The 19986-nt window shown below is 37.9% G+C and overlaps 1 protein-coding gene across 3 annotated transcripts in view; it reads right to left on the bottom strand.

The window, feature by feature from the left end:
* phf21b (PHD finger protein 21B) overlaps nucleotides 1-19986 on the bottom strand; it is a 63183-nt gene that overhangs the window by 27593 nt on the left and 15604 nt on the right. For 2 of the 3 annotated variants that reach the window (XM_051107668.1, XM_051107666.1), the window contains exon 2: nucleotides 2588-2809. In XM_051107668.1, the coding sequence (XP_050963625.1) occupies nucleotides 2588-2695 (108 nt within the window). In that variant the 5' untranslated portion in view covers nucleotides 2696-2809. The remainder of the gene's footprint in view (nucleotides 1-2587; nucleotides 2810-19986) is intronic. The other variant, XM_051107667.1, reaches the window with a different exon arrangement.

Consider the following 19986-nt stretch of genomic DNA (forward strand, 5'->3'; position numbering starts at 1 on the left):
GAGAGAGAAGGGGGAGGAAGAGTGAAAGAAGCAGTGGAGGGGGTGACTACTCATGCGAATAAAGAGTCTTTTCTGTTGGGAAGGTCTTTGCTATTATTTATGAAGACCTGCACCAGGACACACTCCAACCAGAGCAGACAATATTTTTCATTTGATGTAAACAACAAAGTCATGGGTGACTGTAAAATATTCTGGAACATTGTACCTGTTCACCCAAACAATGAAAATATTGTGTTTTGTTTACGGAAGTTTATGGACAGATTATTTCAATGTTCCTTTGGTTGAGCGACTGCACAACAGTCAACACAAAAATATGATAGTAGTGCGAGCGGTACTACAATGTGTCACAATACTGTACTTCGAGTGTGTACTGTGTTGTATGATCTCTGGGCAAATAAAACACTAAAAAATAAAGGTTTTTTTTGTCTGTAGATGTTTGTGGACAAATGTATTTTTTAAAGTTTTGTTGGCTGAGCATAAGACAACCGTCAACAAAAGGCAAGACAGTACTTTGAGTGGGTGAGCGAAAAATTATATGCCATAATAAAACCTTTGGGTTGAGTCTTGCCTAAAAATTAAAAAAAATATATTTTGTTTAAGAAAGTTTGTGGTTGGGCTGCACAAGTAATTGGAATAAAACTGAAATCACAGTATTGCTTAGTGCAATTTTTATTATTAATCTGCAGAGGTTGGCATTTTTAACAACACATGCCAAACATCTTAACAAAATTTGTTATAAGAAATGTTTATTAACCCGTTTTCCAAAAAAGAGAGCCATGTAAACCATTATTTTATTGTCGCAGCTGTGTGTTTATTGTCTTAAAGGAGAAGTCCACTTCCAGAACAAAATTTTACAGATAATGTACTCACCCCCTTGTCATCCAAGATGTTCATGTCTTTCTTTCTTCAGTCGTAAAGAAGTTATGTTTTTTGAGGAAAACATTTCAGCCTTTTTCTCCATATATTGGACTATGGTGCCCCGAGTTTGAATTTCCTAAATGCAGTTTAAATGCAACTTCAAACGATTCCAAAAGCGGTTGTAAACCATCCCAGTCGAGAAAGAAGGGTCTTATCTAGCAAAACGATCAATTATTTTCATAAAATAATACAATTTATTTGCTTTTTAATGTCAAATGCTCATCTTGTCTTACTCTGCCTGAACTCTTTTTTTCCAGTTCATGACAGTTAGGGTATGTCGGAAAAACTCCCATCTTATGTTCTCAAACTTCAAAATTGTTCTATATCGCTATTTTACCTTTTTTATTAAGGGTGTTTGATCTTCTTTGCATGTTCACTTCACAAAGACTGGGTCGGTACTTCTGCAGCAATGTAGGATGATTTTGAAATGATTTTTGAAGTTGAGGGCGAAAATACGTAATAGTTTTTCGACATACCCTAACTGTCTTGAACAAAAATACACAAGTTCAGACAGAGCAAAACAAGAAGTATTAAAAACATCTTGGATGACAAGGGTGTGAGTACATTATGTATGTTTTGTTCTGATCAGACCATTACCATCTCGCTCAAAAATGACCAAAGTTTCGATGTTTTTCCTATTTAAAACTTCTGTAGTTACACCATGTACACTAAGACAGACGGAAAATGAAAAGTTGCGATTTTCTAGGCCGATATGGCTAGGAACTATATGCAGCGCCTGAAAATAGGCTAACTTCCATCTACATAACCAATGTGACCACACTGCTTGCACAGGGAGACTATTTTCAGGCGCTGCATATTATCATTGTGCCTGCTGCACCCAGCAATAGCCATATCGGCCAAGAAAATCACACTTTCCTTCAGTCTTAGTACACAATGTAACTACAGAAGAGTGAAGTTTTAAATAGCAAAAATATTGAAACTCTTTGGTCATTTTTGAGCGAGATGCTAATGGTCTAATCAAATTCAATGATTTATGCTAAACTATGCTAAAAATAGTGGCGTGTTCCTTTAATAGTAACTTTTTTTTATTTTGTTTATTTTTAAATTAGCAGTAATAATGATATTAACAATATGAATTTTTATTAGTCATTAATATACAAGCACAATCTCAATTTTTAACCAGAGAGCAAAAATAATCTTTCCACAAACTCATGGATTATTTTTATTTTGTTGGTTGATGAGTATGATTGTTCAGACAATGAAACACTAAGGATACAGTGTTTTGCCTATGTACAAAAAATCTGATTTTGGAGGCTGAACGACCAATACACACAAGTGCAACATTTTGAAAAGCCATAGATCCTTTTCAGTCTTGCTTTCAGTTGTGTCAAATTACATATGCCATCTACTCTGACTTAAGTGCACACTTTGCACAAGGGGACAGTATGTCCAGGCATAATTCTCTCACTGCATGATGTTGTGCAGGTTGAAGGCCTGTTCCTGTTTCATGTCAAGGTATTTCAAAATGTTGTAGTATATGTACAGGGTGGTGATGGTGGTACTTTGGGTGGATTTCTTGTACCTGTTAATTTAGTGTTGTGTAGATGCGCCTATGAACAGCTGATGTTAGTATAGTGTTGTGTAGTTGTTTTGCTGTACCTGTAAGCGGCTGGTATTGTTTAATTTACATGTGTTTACGTAGTTGTACCTGTGAGCGGCTGATGTGCTGTCCGGCGGGTGTTTGGAGGTTGATGGGGGACGTCTGGAGCGTCTCAGAACTCAACGCCTTTTGTCCATTAATGTGTGCCGTCACCATGGAAACGGGAGTCTTTGCTGGCACCACAGAGATGGCGATGCTCTGGCTGGGCGGCTTGATGAGGGCGAGGGGTTTGGCGGTTGTCCCCACAGGACAACTTCTGACGGCGAGCTTCTGTCGCACAAAACACACAAACAGCAGCAGGTCATTTACCCTGAAACCACTGATAACCTTAAGACCTCTGCACTGGATTAAAACCTTAATGGTAGATCTTACAGGACATTTGTCTCCAGAGTTTTCTTTTTGATCCAGCACAATGTATGCCAGTTGTGTACACACATGCTAATTACCACGAATAATCAAAGTATTTCCCCAATTTACAGCACAGCGCAGCTTGTACATAATAAAGAGATGAAATATAAAATGCGAGGGCGCTTTGATTCTTGTTCTTGCTCTTGCATCAGCTCAAGTTCAGGGACTCTGATTTAAGCGTGCACTTTAATGCAAGTGTGTTTATTTGTTGTTCAAAGTCTTCTTCCATTTCCTCTCATTTACCGTGGGAAATAATACAGCAGATGATCAAACAGTCTTTAAAAGCAGAAAGTAGAGCAGCATTCGCTTTCATGTGCGTGTTGTGTAGACTTGAGTTGAGCACACTGCAAACAAAATTCTTAATTAGTTTTTTTTTTGTCGTTTTCCTGTAAAAACAACTCTAAAGCAAGAAAAATTTACATTTTAATCAAGAAATTGAGATATTAAGATTTTAAAGAATGCATCATATCATTTTTGTTATCCCATTGGCATTTTTGTGCATAAACCTAATTGATTCATATGTTGTTTTTAATTTATCTTGTAGTTAATTCAATATATATACTTTGACAAGTCTTCAGTATTTCCTTCAGCTTTGCTAGGCAATAAAATATATCTTGTTTTAAGGGTTTTTAGGATTTCTAGAAAAAAACGTACACTAAAAATACAAAAGTAGTTTTGAGCATAAATCATCAACAAAAATTCTGTTTCATTTTCAATAACATTCTGGTTCGTATCACAACAACAAACGGTTATAACTAATATGAATACATCTGAAATGTATACATTTTATAAATATAATAAATATTCTTTAATATTTAAGATATATCCTCTGACGACAAGTATAAATATCTTACATTTACTTGAGAAGTAAAATTGTGTGTGTCTTGTTTTAAGGACACTTAAATATTTTACTACAAAACAAGACAAAATCCATTTTTGACAGTGTGGATTATAGAGTCTGACAGTGTATGAGAAAGTGTCGTCATCGTTCCACACAAAGAAACCCTCTTTCCCTGCTCCGATCAGCAGAGTTCACACTATAAGCACTCTGAATATTTCATATTCCATTCCTGTTCTCATTTCTGAACTGCTTTTATGGTTTTCTCAGGACTGTGAGGGGGAAGGGAGCAAGAGAAAGGAAGAGACAGGTCTTTCATTTTCAGCTTTTCATATTCAGAGGTCGTCTATCTGTAAAGGAACATTTTCAATATGTTCTTCACATGTGAACATCTACAGTCAATAAGCCCTGACAGACACATATATTCATAATGCTTTTTCAGTTTATGACTTTGAAGAATCACATTGCCTCTGCAGTGTGATATGTTTGCATTGCTCTGACTGCACAAGATACACCATTGAGATTTTTTTCAGGTTACAGTCAAAGCCTCAAAATTGAAGGAAAGGCCGTTTGCACTTAAATTTGCTCACAATTACCTGTGGCACACATGATGGCAATGCGCATAAGGAATGAGGTGTATGAGGAGGTTGAAGGTAGAGGATGGATACAGAGGGGAAGGAGGGGTTTAGCAGATCTCCACGGAAACAAAATTCTAGTTTAGTTTTACAAAATCCATTCATATCTGAACAATTGAACATGTCAACGTAGTAGAAACACATCAGGGTGCACTCTCAGTCTCTATTCCCTCGCTTCCTTTTTTGTGTGGTAAAATGTGTTAACAACATAACAAATGAAGAACAATCATTTTAAGGTCTGATGCTTTTAAAGGAGAAGTCCACTTCCATAACAAAGATTTACATATAATGTACTCACTCCCTTGTAGTCCAAGACGTTCGTGTCTTTCTTTCTTCAGTCATAAAGAAATTATGTTTTTTGAGGAGAACATTTCAGGATTTTTCTCCATATAATGGACTGCTAGGTGCCCCGATTTTGAACTTCCAAAATGCAGTTTAAATGCGGCTTCAAACAATCCCAAATGCAGTTGTAAAGGAGTCCAGCCAAAAAAAAAAATCCTGAAATGTTTTCCTCAAAAAAACATAATTACTTTATGACTGAAAAAAGAAAGATATGAACATTTTGGATGACAAGGGGGTGAGTACATTTTATGTGAATCTTTGTTTTGGAAGTGGACTTCTCCTTTAAGTTCCGAACTTAACATCACAGTTTTGGTGTTCAGGTTTTGGGTTGAATCCACAGCATTGTCACTAAATTGCTTAATCAACAAAATAAAATGGGAAATCTGCTCCGTCGCTAATTAAGTTGTGTGAAAACTGTTTTAACGCATCACTCTTTATGCAAATAACTCTATAATTTCATTATTAATATTATACGAATGTAGCAGTTTTTTATGTGTCCAATGTCAAGATACTGCTTTTGGTGTGGATCTCCTACAATATAGTTTTTACGCATTCATGTTACACATTACATTTAGTGTTAATAGTCTGGTTACAAACAAATCAGATTTTTCAATTGGAACCATTTTCAATTTTTTAGTATGTGTATGTGAAAAGTCTTTTACAATTTCTGCCACCAGTTTTGCATTAAGTTTCTCATTACTACTGGACATGCTGTAAATAATCTAAAGTTAAACATTCATCAGTAAGGACCGACTGTAAGGCTTCATAAACTCTTCCCTTTATTTATGACAGAAACAGCACAGGTGCAGCAAAAGTCTTTTAAAATCACTGCAAATGCTCACCAACGTAGTGTGAATAGGGAGATTATTTGTATGTTATTCATTAATTCCCTCACAATGTATGCGGTGAGCCCTATTGTTTCTGAGGATCAATGTAATCCACAGGAAACCTCACAAACGGCATCTGGACACAACCTTTCACCGCTGCCTCATTCACCTTAAGACACTGCTGATTGTTTCAAAGGTCACCATATGAACCAGAACCACCCCCTAACTAGCAGAAGGCACATGGGTGAACTAGGTGAAAATGTTTTATGTGAAACCCATTAGTATAAAATAGGCTGTTTATGGAGCAAGTGATGCTGGAAAAGTGTTTCATATATCAAAAGCTGTGTGGTGTGATGTTGTGTTTGGAACTGGTAGTTGTTATGTTAGTCAATTAAATGATCACCAATACAACCACCAGACGACACAAAAACAACACTATGAACAGCAGCATTAAATGTATATATGGTTAAATAATTCAAATAAATAGTCATACAAAATTAGGTGTATCACAAAAATTTTAATGCCACAAATATGGCTGTGAATCATTTTTGAAAACATGTAAATCTAAACAAACTGATTCACTCAAATGATTCAGACATCCAATCTGATAGAAAGTTTGCAAACCAGTAAAACATTTAGTCACAATACACTGCAACATATTACAAAATGAGTCCATTACACCATCTTTGAGAACAGCTGAACTACTGTCACTTTATTAGTCAAATGAGCAACATCACCTCCTGAACGTGTTTACCATGTTTGACCTAAACTGACATTAATATTCCTCTGCACAGTAAAGTAATGTATATATGAGATTTCATATTCAAGGCTTATTTTCCAACATGCTCAACAGCAGTGAACTGACAGGGGTTGGTCTGACATATACACACATTAAAGACTTTTACAGAGCTATAATGAAGCGCTCGGACGTCTCCTGCCTCAGGCTAAACAAATCAGCCACGTGTCTCTTGTCAACACTGAGCTTCCAGTTTCATTGTTCCTGATGAATGGAATGGAACAGAAATGCTCTTAGATATTAGACACCTTAAGGGAGCCACTTTAACACTCTTTGTTCGCATTATGATTCCTGTCAAAAAAACCTACAAATACCCCACTGTAATCAAAAGTATGCAAACATTTGATCTTTAAATATCTCTTCAAACCCTGTAGACGTCAATGGTTTTAGGCTTAAGGGACTAGTTTATGGTCAGAACAGTCCTGGGTACCCTGTTAGTGAAAAAGGGGCTTAATTTGACATCAAACTTTGTAGAAGATCAAGGTCCATGCTTTATAAAGCTAAAGACCTGTAGAACATGTAGAGTAGGTTCCATCCACATGACCCAAACACCTCCTCCCATCACAAGAGGTGATCCCAGTGGAGAATGGGATAATCCGGGTCTGCCTCATGCTGTGTGATTTGGCCTCAACACCAGTACCCTCCTGCCAAACAACAGGCCATGAGCCAATCCTCCACGCTCTGTGATGATAAGACTGTGTGGACATCAATCAACACATCAGAAGACACAAACCCCTCAGTAAGAGCTTTAAGATTTATTCTCATTTTTGCTCAGAGTCTTCAAGACTGTTTGCGGCTTCTCTATAGCCATGACTATCGCATTAAATCTGGTCCACACCGCAGCTTATTCTAACCAAGAACCGCCCACTTGGACAGGAAATACAGCCGCAGCTTACTGTTTTTATGTTGTGGTGAAGGTAAATCTTCCAAATGAGACCGCTACAAGAGACACACTATAAAACAAAATCATGTTAATAACTTAAAATCTAAAATTAGACCACAAAAAACACAAAAGTATTACAGACTTTTTATATCTTGCATTTTTTTGATTGTCTGTACAGCAATAATTGAACGTATTTTAGGAGATGCAAAGATATTGTTATCCCTCTTTTTCTCGGGTCATGACAGTTAGGGTATGTTGAAAATCTCCCATCTCATGTTCTCCCTCAACTTCAAAATCGCTCTATATTGCTGTTTTACCTTTTTTGTTCACTTTGCAAAGACTGGGTCAGATCTTCTGCAGCGATGTAGGATGATTTTAAAATGATTTTTGAAGCTGAGGGAGAAAATACAATCAGAGTTTTTTGATATACCCTAACTGTCTTGAGCCAGAATACACAGAGGTCAGGGACAGCAAGACAAGACGAGTGTTTGAGATTAAAAAGTATTTAAATGGTATTTTTAAATGAAAATAACCGATCATTTCGCCACATAAAACCCTTCTTCCTCAGCTGGGATCGTTTACAACCACATTTGGAATCGTTTAAAGCCTGCATTAAACTGCATTTTGGAAGTTCAAACTCAGGGCACCATAGAAGTCCACTATATGGAGAAAAATCCTAAAATGTTTTCCTCAAAAAACACAATTTCTTTACGACTGAAGAAACATCTTGGATGACAAGGGGGTGAGTAAGTGTAGTTGCTACAGTTTTAGACCATATCAGAAATCTGATATTAATTTGAAATGTACCAAACCATATATACACACAAGATGTGTGTAGACGGTTGCACAGATAAAGAATAATTCATATGAAGTGGAAGCTACTGGTCTCATCTAATAAACAACAAACAAACCTTGTCATGTGACTCTCTACAAACAAAACTGAATCCTGATTCCCAATTTCCCCCAAACTAACAGTTTGATTATGCGTCTACTGCCCATCTAGGCCCTCCAACAGTTGACGGCAGCCATTGATATCTATAGTATGGAAAAAATCTCTACAGTCAATATCTTCTACAACTATTTGGTTACCAACATTCTTCAAAATATCTTTTGAACTCATACAGGTTTGGAACAAGTGGAAGGTGAGTAAATGAAGTTTCATTTTTGTGTGAACCATCCCTTTAACAAGACATAGGAACATATTCAATAAACAAATCAAAAAGTCTTTTAAATTCCTCCATCTCAATGATCTCAAATACCAAAAACTAATTTCTTTCATCATGTCTGATGAAAGCACAGCTCTCTTTAGTTTTCCAGCACAATGGAAGTGAGTTTGAGTATTGTACTGTGTTCAGAAACTGATGATTTTCTTGCTTTAATAAAGCTGCAGATCAATATTCAGACAGTTGCCTGCGTTTCTGCGTTCTGCCTGTGAGATTCAACACGGCACTTCATCTCAGAGTGAATCACTATTTCATTACACGCACACAAATGAAATGCCATATGTGAGCTCCAGCAGCCTCTATGACTGCTCGAGAAATCAATCTTTACTGAACTATCGCAGGCGTTCGCGTGTGAATGTGACGAGTGAAACTACATCTTGTTTCTTTTATTGTGTGTGGTGGAGCAAGACGGCCTGAGTTCAGTTCAGTTTGACTCTTCTGTTTGCTGTATAACAAATGGCTTGCATTTCCAGAAGAAAATGTGCCATACGCTTAACATTTCCTCGATGTTTGCTAACATTTATTTCCACTGGAAGGGTACATGAAATCTTGATTGGATTTCTCTCCTAGGAAATCTGTCTTTTACATTGTGAGGGGAAAAATGGGTTCAACATCATGGTTCTTTCATAAACATTTGAGTTGGTTGAAGGCTAAATATGCTTCATTCTTCATCATAAACAATTTCACGTTTTATAAAAAGAATACGTGTATTTACAAAGGACACAATAGCTATGTTTCCATCCATCTATTTTTATGCACATTTTTTGATATCGCATTAAAAAAAACAAACAAAAAAAAAAACGCTCGATGGAAATGCCAAGATGTGCATACATTTTACAAATGATTTTTTGTAAATAAGTGTATAGGGTCGCTAGATACCCGAGGTGTGTAATAGTGTAAGCAGATTTTTCATGCACAAATATGTTTAAATATCTGATGACTAAATACATGCAATTCACATTTAGTCCTCGAGGTGGCACTGTTTGATAGACAATAATGACATGATGTTTTACTCTTAATTATCGCAGGCATAAAACAAAAGAATATCATCAGCGAAGTTACTGCAGAGCAATTACTGTATGCAAAAAAATATGTATGTCACTGTCTTTTGATATGGTGAATAAGCCGCCAGGGATCAAAATAATGATTTTGAAGACATTGAAAACAATAGTTTTGTGAATATGGTTGAGATTGCGAATATGAGCCAGATGCTAAATGTACTGCGGAAGTGCGCTCTGACCGATGACGACGATGGTAAAATTCTAAGTTTCAAAAGGTAATGAAATATGCTTTATTTTATTCTTCTGTAATTGTTCTAAAAATATCAGGAGAGTTTTCTGCTATTGCAGAAGTTCCATCTGTGCTGGATATATAGGTCTGGGTTGCTAAAGACCCATATGTAATAATGATGCAAAACAGGTGATGGCAAAACAGTCATGCATTTAAGGGTTAAAGGGGTTTCAACCTTATGATATAAAACTGTACGGCTAGACCTTTTTTTGTTGTTAAAAAATAAAAGCGCTTTGTTAAACTTAAAACACGTTTTAAAAAACAATTGACCACTGGGGAAGAAATGGTTTGTAGTTTTCTGAAACCAATTCACATTTTTGTCTCAGGTAAATGTATCTTGTTTTTTCACATCAGTCTCAATAACAACTCAAACACTTTTAGAGCTTCATGCTGAAGAGATTTATTGATTGTCTCTTGTTTTCTTGTCTATGTTTGTGAATAATCCACACAATGAGGCTACAGATCTGTTATGACACAATCAAACGCATACCTGATTCATGAGATGTTAAAATATTGTCATGTTCTTTAGTCTTTCTAATAACTCTTTCAGCTTTTATACAATTATTTTATTTTCAGGTTATGGTGTTAAATAATGTTAATGGATACCAGACCAGGATGTGACAGGTAAAAAGCACATCCATAGGACACAAGATGGATTATTCTCTTGTTAATCTTAATGCGTCTGGGCTCAATTTGTCTTTTACAAGAAAATTTAACAAAATACTAAAATGGCATCAATGTAATAAAAACCAATCCAAAGAACCACAAAGCTAATTAATGAAGCTTTTGTGTCTTTTACTGCCCATCGATAACAGCTATGGAATGTATAAGAAATGATTGCAACATGTTTAAAAACAAGACTACAAAATAACAAGATCTTTAATGAAGGGTGAGATTTGGTCATATTTATTTTAATGTGCCGGTGGTACAGTGTAATTGCACAAATAAGTACTGAGTAATATTAACAACTTGTACTTACTATGTGGGTTTATGTTTGGGGTTTTATTTAGTGTTATTAGCTTATAATTATGCATAATTAACTGTTATTACTAAGGTAACATGTTAGAGGAACATTAAAATAAACTTACCAAAGATTTACTTGCATCTGGCCTGTTTACGGCACAAAACAATATAACTTTGGAATAAAGTAGTATAGTGAATACAGAATAGCGTTATGTAGAACTGCTTTTTTATATCCACTTATGATGGAAGTGAATAGGGTGAAGCCCATTTACAAAAAGTAAATGTTAAATACATATACATTAACAATGTCACCATGATTTTGGCATTTACTTGCATACTTATATCCAATTTTACTTCATAAGCCCTAAATTGACCACAAAATAATACAGAATATTTAACCAAAGAATTAATGTAAGGGTTTTTATAAAATTATAGGTTTCACATTTCTGATTTTGAGCTGTAAACCTATTCTTGCTATTTTACAGACATTTTTGGGTTTATGGAGTTGTAAAACTGGATATGACTTTACACAGTAAATGCCAAAATCATGTCAACATCCGCGCTTCACTTCCATTTTCGCTTCCTCAACATAACCTCATTTTGTATGTAAACAAGGGTAAGTTATCATTTTTTAATTAATCAACATTGTCACAAATTCTGTCAACTGAGCATAAACTGTACCGAATCTCAAATATTCTTTTAACGATGACAGACCTTTTAGATTTTTAAATGAACTACCCCTTTAAACATTACTGTAGCCAACTCAAGAACATGGTCTCACAAATGCTGCTTTTGCATAGAAAATAAAGACAGAAATACATGAATTTGTAATACACATGCAGAAGTGCGACTGCTTAGGAGTTATCTTTTCTGTGTCTTTTTGTCCGTGTTCAGGCAAACTGCTCTTTTTTTTGCTTGCAGCGACCTTGTCAGAAAAAAACAAATCAAAGTCTCATTCATTACGATGGGCGGCTCTTTGTTCCGCCTGTGTCTTTGAGTGACAGCACAAGGACAGCCTCTCTTTCCTCAATTATTTCTGTCCTCATCTGTTTTACTGCCACCCTACAACAACAGGCCTGTGAAACTGGAGCTTTACAAGACACAAGCTACACCATCACTACTTTAAAGCAGTTCAACTACAGCTACTTTTCTCTGAGGAGTCCGGCGTCACCTAAACGCTCAGAAGGAAAATGCATCTGATGGGTCGAGCTGATGTCACTATTGATTACCACAGTTAACATGGTCAGATTACCATGGTTTAAAGAATCCTTACAGATTCCAAAGCTTCCTGGGAATTCTCTAAGGATCTGAGAGGAAGTCCAATAACCGTCCACATGAGACACTGACGTCCACCAAACGCTGATCAATGAAAACGATCACATCACCCTTCAGTTGCACTGTTTTAAAGTGGTTTATTTTTGGCCTTGCATCACATTGCAGGTTTTGAACTTCAGCTCCGACTATCCGTCCCAGTACGCCCGCCATCATATTGGGATGTGAATACATTTCTGTGTCTGTAATAAGGATGTTACGCTTAGTTAAAGGTCTTCAGTCACACTTTAACTAGCATGGGCAGGGGCATGTGGTGTTTTAAATGATAAAGTGAAGTTAGATCTGCGGGCAGGAGATGTGAAGTGTCTTTGAGAGCTTGTGAGGCTCTCTTTATTTACAGTGAGTCACTCGAGCGCTCACGCGACTCTTTCCCGGAGGGCGGCGTGTGTTTAAACTGTCCTCAAGCTATTAATAGCTCTGCTGCTTCATCTGTGCATGCTGAATATGAAGCATGCCACCTTCCGGCTGCTGAACGCCAGCGACACCAGGAGAAGAATGTCATGAACCCCAAAGAAATGCCAAGATAACACCAGATAAAGCATCTAAACAAACAAGAAGAAGCCTTTATCTAAAGTGACATTTATAACAATCCATGAACACAGGACTGTACTCTTTTGTTTCCCAAGACTTTTTTATAAAATATTTGAAGCTCAAATCCCAATTTTTATTTTTATTTCATTTTTTTTGGTAAGAATAATTAGGTTTGATAAACTATTCAAATGAACTTAGCAGGAAAAATACCTAGTTTTATGCATCAAATGTCTGTTTAAACACCCATAAAATAGTGATTTTGGCCTGTCCCACTCAAAGGTCATGATTTTTCAATCGTACAACAGTGTCAGAATTTTAACATAATCAGTTAATAAATATTCCATTCATCATAGTAAACAAGTGTTTTAATTATTTAGTAAATTGTTTAGTATTATTTAGACTGTAAACTGTTACTACATCATTTTCAGCACATGACAAACTAAAATTGCGACACACTGCATGCTGACATCATTTGAACCTTTTCTGCAGAATGCAAAGACATTTTACATTTTTACTCAAATTTTGTAACATTCAACCCACATATGTAAGAAAAATGATTTAAACAAACATTTGTCTTCAATTTATGATGAATTTTTATCAATGTTTATCTGTTTATTAATCAAATTTCATAAATAATTACAATATTAGGTCCTAAACTAGCTAAACACTTACTGAGTGACAGCATTTTTAAATCGGCACCTTTGTTTCTTTCAAGCCTGTCACCCATTAGTAGTAGTAGTAGTATTTATATATTTTTCCTATTTAAATTAGATATTTAGTGCTAAAAAATTACAACATCACAGAAATCTGTTTGGACATGTCCTAAGTTTTATTAAAAGGGTGTAAAAAGGAGAAAAAAGGAGAATAACTTCTTCAAACTTTATTTATAAGAGTATCAGGCACTATTTTACACCCTATTAATACAGGGTGTAATGGTATGGTATATTTTCGGTATGCAATACGGTATATGCATGTGTACCAAACAAATACAGGGTTGTTTTAACATGTATGTTACAACATTATGCATGTGCGAAACTTAATTTGAAACTCCTAATTTCATATGTTGATGCATAAATAAAACTTCATTAGACGTTATATAGCATGTCTCCCATCCAGTAATCGCAATAAGCTTCCGATAAGACATCTCATTTCTAAAATTATGTTTATTTCAGGAAATTCAAACAATAAATGCTGTTCTGATGCTTTTTAAAGTGGCGCTTTTTTCATTGTTTATTATATGTAAAATTATTTAGCAGTTGTGAACACCACAGCGTTTTGAACTGAGATTTCAAAATCGAGGTACATGCCGGGCCATACATCGTTTTTGTCATTCATCATTTTTGTACGTTGTTACACCACTACTCTTCATGAAAAGTACCTGTACAGGATTACTCCTGCAATTTTTCAGTCTGCAGTCAAGATCTTATGCAACTACACGACCATTCCAACATTCAGGACAGATCAATTTTCTTAGTTTTTCTATTACAGCCTATGCAAGTGCTGACTAATTCAGACCAGTTCAGGACCTTTAACACAACAGCAAACTCACTAAATATGACAACAAGTTTGGACTTCTGAAAGATAAAGCAAGACAGCTGGTTGTCTTACTTAACGGGAGACATTGCAGTGAAAAACAGAGTTTTTTCACGCACCTGTCAAATTTGAGATTTTGGGCTTTTTGGTTTCTCATAAAGTGTTTTATCAGACTAGTGTAAAGAAAATATCCAAAAGACACTGTTAAGTGTTTCTTTTATAGCACTTTATATATTTGTGTCAATAGATTTTAATTATAATACTTATTTTTAAAGGAGAAGTCCACTTCCAGAACAACAATTTACAAATAATTTACTCACCCCCTTGTCATCCAAGATGTCCATGTCTTTCTGTCTTCAGTTGTGAAGAAAATATGGGTTTTGAGGAAAGCATTTCAGGATTTTCCTCTATATAATGGACTTCATTCGTGCCCTGAATGTAGTTTAAATGCAGCTTCAAAGGTTTAAAACAATCCCAGCCGAGGAAGAAGGGTCTTATCTAGCGAAACGATCTGTCTTTTTTTTTTCAGAAAAAAAAAAAAATTAAAGCACAAAAGCTCATGTAGCACTAGCTCTGGGATGCGTGTCCATAACACTATGTACTATTGAATCATTTTGAAAGGTCACATGGAACATATGCGGAACTACAGACCCAGTGTTTACAAAGTGAATGCGCAAAGACTAAGGAAGTGCGAGTAAGTCAAACGCTGTTTACAAACAAAAATGTACAATGATGTCGGACAATTCTGAAGTTGTAGGAGAAAATGAGATGGAGTTTTTTTGCCATACTCTACCTTTTTGAGCACACAGACGATGAACTTACACATGATTCGTAGCGTCGTGGACGCGCATCTTCACGACTGAAGACAGAAAGACATGAACGTCTTGGATGACAAGGGGGTGAGTAAATTATTTGTAAATTGTTGTTCTGGAAGTGGAGTTCTTCTTTAACCCTCAAAGACCGAGACAGCCGCCCGCGGCTAAAAATAACTATTGGTATTAAATATCTAATAACTTTTGAACCGCTTGTCTAATCTGAATTATTTAAAAAGTAACACAAAGCTGAGATTCTCCGCTTTTTTTGTCTAATTTGGATATTCAGAGGCTCCGTAGTGAACGTGATTACCTCATCATTTTTTGATCGCATTGATTCGTCAGAGGAAACCAATGCATTTTGTTCCTCTCAGCCAAGCAGGAACGAGGCTTAGTCCCACCCTCGTGCCCAGATTGGTTCAAACTGTCATCTATTCAACCAATAAACATAGTTTTTGGACTTCTGAACCACCAATTAGCATGTTTCTTTGGAAATTTGAACAAACTCAAAGTGAAAGTAAAGTATGTCGTGCATACATGTGCATGACAGCACTCTCTGAAAAAGCATAGAAAAACACACGACAAAGCACTTTGACACAAAACAAAAGAAAAGCAAGGATGAAACAGCAGTACGTATCCGATAATGCGCTGGAATTTGTTTTCACGTCGCTATACTCTGTCCCGATAAAACGCGAATACAGCCAGTGGATCGTTCCATTTGACTGTTATATTATGGTAATTCTTCTCATATAGTTTATAAAGATCATTTGCACTTTTTTTTTCTGTTGCACTCTGTATATTTTCTCTCATTTTGTGTGTAGTTTGTGAATCATTTGCACTGTTTATATATTTGTTGCACAAGACCATTTGTGCAGTTGTTTTCACTACTGTAATGCAGACGCTGAAGCAGTGTTCGAATCCATGTGCGGACATTTATTGAAGTAAACACAGAGAGATGTAAACACAATAGCAGGCAGAGGGTCGAAAACCAAGAAGCACTCCAGCAGAGCAAACACAACAGAAGGGCAGTTCAGTAAACAGCAGTAATAGACAGGCAGAGGGTCAAGCCGTAAAACAGTCCACACGGGCTACCAAAACAAAGGGGGCAAACCGGGAGACGATAGCGATGAGACAGGCGTAAGTTCAAAACGAGAAGGCAGTCCAATCGGTGCAAACAATCCAAGGGTAAATCCGTAAACTCGTAAATCCAGAAACAAGGCAGAACGGCAACAGTAAATCCAACAATGAATAGTAGAACGCTCGGTAAGGCAGAATACACTGGCAATACTTCGCGAGGGGCGAGCACATGGCATGAGCTTAAATAGCAGCAAACAGGAAGTAGGGGAAGAAGCAGCAGAGCGAGCGGTGGCAGTCAGTACTCGGGTGAGAGCTGTTTCCATGGCTGTAGGGAGCCCTTTTAATGGGATCAAACGGCAGGATTTGGAGAATCGGTCAATGATGGTTAGAATGGTGGTAAACTCGTTGGAGGGAGGCAGATCTGTTACGAAATCAATGGATAGGTGAGACCAGGGGCGTTGTGGGATGGGAAGTGGTTTGAGCAAACCTGAGGGTAATTCTTTGGGGGTCTTGGATTGTGCACAAGCTTGGCAAGACTTGACGTACGTGGTAACATCTTGGGTCATGGATGGCCACCAGAACGTATTTTGTATTAAGTGTTGAGTCCTAGAAATGCCTGGGTGTCCGGAGCTCAATGAAGAGTGGACCCATTTTAGTACACGCTGACGAAGAGGGGCTGGTACATAGTGTTTACCAGGCGGGCAGTTAGCAGTTAGTTAGGTGGTTCATGTTGCTGTTCCCGTTGAATCTCCTCCATTAAGTCCCAGGAAATGGGTGCCAGGATTACAGTAGGTGGGAGTATGGGTTCAGGGTTCTGATTTTCTAAGGGGAGATCATGGCGTCTAGAGAGTGCATCTGCCTTGCTGTTCTTACTGCCAGGTCTGTAGGTCATGGAGAACTGAAAACGGGTGAAGAATAGCGCCCAGCGGGCCTGACGAGGATTGAGACGTTTCGCACTCTTAATATACTCAAGATTTTTGTGGTCGGTGATAACCTGGAATGGGTGGGTGGCGCCCTCTAGCCAGTGTCGCCACTCTTCGATAGCAGCCTTCATGGAAAGAAGTTCCTTATTTCCGACGTCATAATTGCGTTCTGCACTAGTGAGTTTTCGGGAAAAGAAGGCACAGGGATATAACTTGCCAGGTTGACCATGTCTTTGTGAGAGAACCGCCCCAATGCCGCAGTCCGAAGCATTGACTTCGACGACGAATGGTAAGTTGGGATCTGGGTGTTTCAGGATGGGTGCGGAGGTGAATCGTTCCTTGAGGGAGGTGAAAGCCAGGCTGGCCTTCTCAGTCCAAATTAGCTTCTTCGGTTTGCCCTTGAGTAGTGCAGTCAGGGGGGATGCTATTGTGCTGTAGTTTCAAATGAATCGACGGTAGAAATTAGCAAAACCCAAGAACCTCTGCAGTTCTTTGAGGGTGGAAGGTTGTGGCCAATCAGTAACTGCCTGTACCTTGGTGGCATCCATCCTGACTCCGTGATGACTGATGTGGTAGCCCAGGAATGATGTTTGGCTTACATGGAACTCACATTTCTCGGCTTTGACGTAAAGCTGGTTCTCCAGGAGCCGAGATAGGACTGTCCTCACATGGTCGATATGTTCTGCTTCAGATTTGGAATATACAAGAATATCATCAATGTAGGCTATCACATACTTATTCAGAAGGTCCTTGAAGATCTCATTAATGAATGATTGAAATACCGCTGGAGAGTTTGCTAACCCATAGGGCATCACCTGATACTCGTAGTGCCCCCTGGTGGTGATGAAAGCAGTCTTCCATTCGTCTCCCTCCCTGATTCGAATGAGGTTATAGGCGCTCCTCAAGTCCAGCTTGGTATAGATAGTTGCTTCTCGCAATTGTTCTAAAGCGGACGGTACTAGGGGAAGGGGGTAGCGGAACTTAACAGTCACATTATTTAGTCCTCTGTAGTCAATACACGGCCGTAAACCTCCATCTTTCTTCTCAACGAAGAAGAACCCCGCTGCGGCTGGAGACGTGGATAGGCGGATGAATCCAGAGTTGAGAGCCTCCGTGATGTACTCATCCATTGCTTGACTCTCGTTCTGCGAAAGGGGGTAGACTTTACTCTTAGGGGGCATAGCATTGGAAAACAGGTCTATGGCGCAGTCCCAGGGGCGATGTGGCGGTAGTAAGGTAGCTTTGGTCTTGCTAAACACCTCTGAGAGGTCGTGGTAACATGAGGGAATATGAACCGACTTGGACGTGTTCGGGCTCTCAATGCTAGTAGTAAAGCATGGTTTGGGTTTGGCAGAAAGGCAGTTCGTGAGGCAAAACTTCGACCAGTGGGTGAGCTCGCCGTGAGACCAAGAGATGTCGGGGTCATGAGTAGAGAGCCATGGGAATCCTAAGATGGCTTCATGTTTGGGGGAGTCGACAACATACAGGGTGATGGATTCCTGGTGCAGGAGCCCGACCTGGAGTGTGAGAGTTCTTGTGCGATGTGTTATTCCTTCCCCGATTAGGGCGTTGTCGATGGCTTTGATACGTATGGGAGGAGTGCATGGTTGCGTGGGGATTCGATATTTCTCAACAATGTCCTTGTGGATGAGATTCAATGCTGCCCCAGAGTCTACCATCGCTGTCAATTCAAGAGACATGGTATTACTTTTGAGAATAACAGGGAGAGTAAATGTTCGATTACTAAGCAGGGAGAAATGGTTTATATTTACCCTGGGGCTAGCTTTGGCCTTCTGTGGACATCCCAGACTGCGATGGCCTGACTCCCCGCAGTAGTAGCACAACTGATGCAAACGGCGCCAAGCCGTAAAACAGTCCACACGGGCTACCAAAACAAAGGGGGCAAACCGGGAGACGATAGCGATGAGACAGGCGTAAGTTCAAAACGAGAAGGCAGTCCAATCGGTGCAAACAATCCAAGGGTAAATCCGTAAACTCGTAAATCCAGAAACAAGGCAGAACGGCAACAGTAAATCCAACAATGAATAGTAGAACGCTCGGTAAGGCAGAATACACTGGCAATACTTCGCGAGGGGCGAGCACATGGCATGAGCTTAAATAGCAGCAAACAGGAAGTAGGGGAAGAAGCAGCAGAGGGAGCGGTGGCAGTCAGTACTCGGGTGAGGGAAAATCCAAAGTTCATGAGTTTCTGTTTGAGTGCACAGTAAAAAACCTCCAATTGTTGCTTGCGATTTTCTTAAAATTTTGGAATTTCATTAAGTCTTAGAGAAGACAAAAGGAAAATTGTGCCTTTAAATTAGCTAGACTGAAACTTCAAGTTCTCCTGTTTACAGTGATATAAAGCACTTGATGCTGACTGCTAGAATAGGTCCGAAAAAACAAAGAAAAGTGCAGGTGTGTCAGGTGCCCCGAAAATGTCCTAGGTCTTTAAGGGTTAAAGGCCGTTTTCCCAAAATGAGCTTTTTCTTCTTCACTGAGCCATAAATCTCCACTACGGTAACACTTACACACACCAAACTTTACATTTTTATTCCTGTCTATATTTTTACAGAGGGATTTGTTCATATATATTTTGCTTGATTATATACATCTTATTCCCCCCAAAAAATAAAATAAAAACATAGCATTTTCTGTCTGTTCTAAGTATTTTCTGAATTATGGAGTGACAAAATGAGATACACCAAATTCCCTCTGTAAAAACATTTGACTAATTTGAGTTAAACCTAATATTTTAGAAAACTTGTAATACAAAAAAAAGTTTGCAGTTATCAATGTAATCAGTCAACTGGGTAAGACGATAACTTTTTTTTTTTTTTACCCTATTCACCTGCAGTGTCTTGCCTTAATGTGATAAACAATAGTTCCACCTGTTATGATCCTTTTAGTTAACTGTTTCATATGAGATAAATGACTCGCACACATCACTTTGTCATCACTCTCTCATCATCAGTTTAAAATCTCCAGTGAATATATGAGTAAACTCTATTTATATTAGTGATGTAATAATCAATAA

This window comes from Labeo rohita, chromosome 4, assembly GCF_022985175.1.
Source record: "Labeo rohita strain BAU-BD-2019 chromosome 4, IGBB_LRoh.1.0, whole genome shotgun sequence".
Taxonomy (NCBI): Eukaryota; Metazoa; Chordata; class Actinopteri; order Cypriniformes; family Cyprinidae; genus Labeo; species Labeo rohita.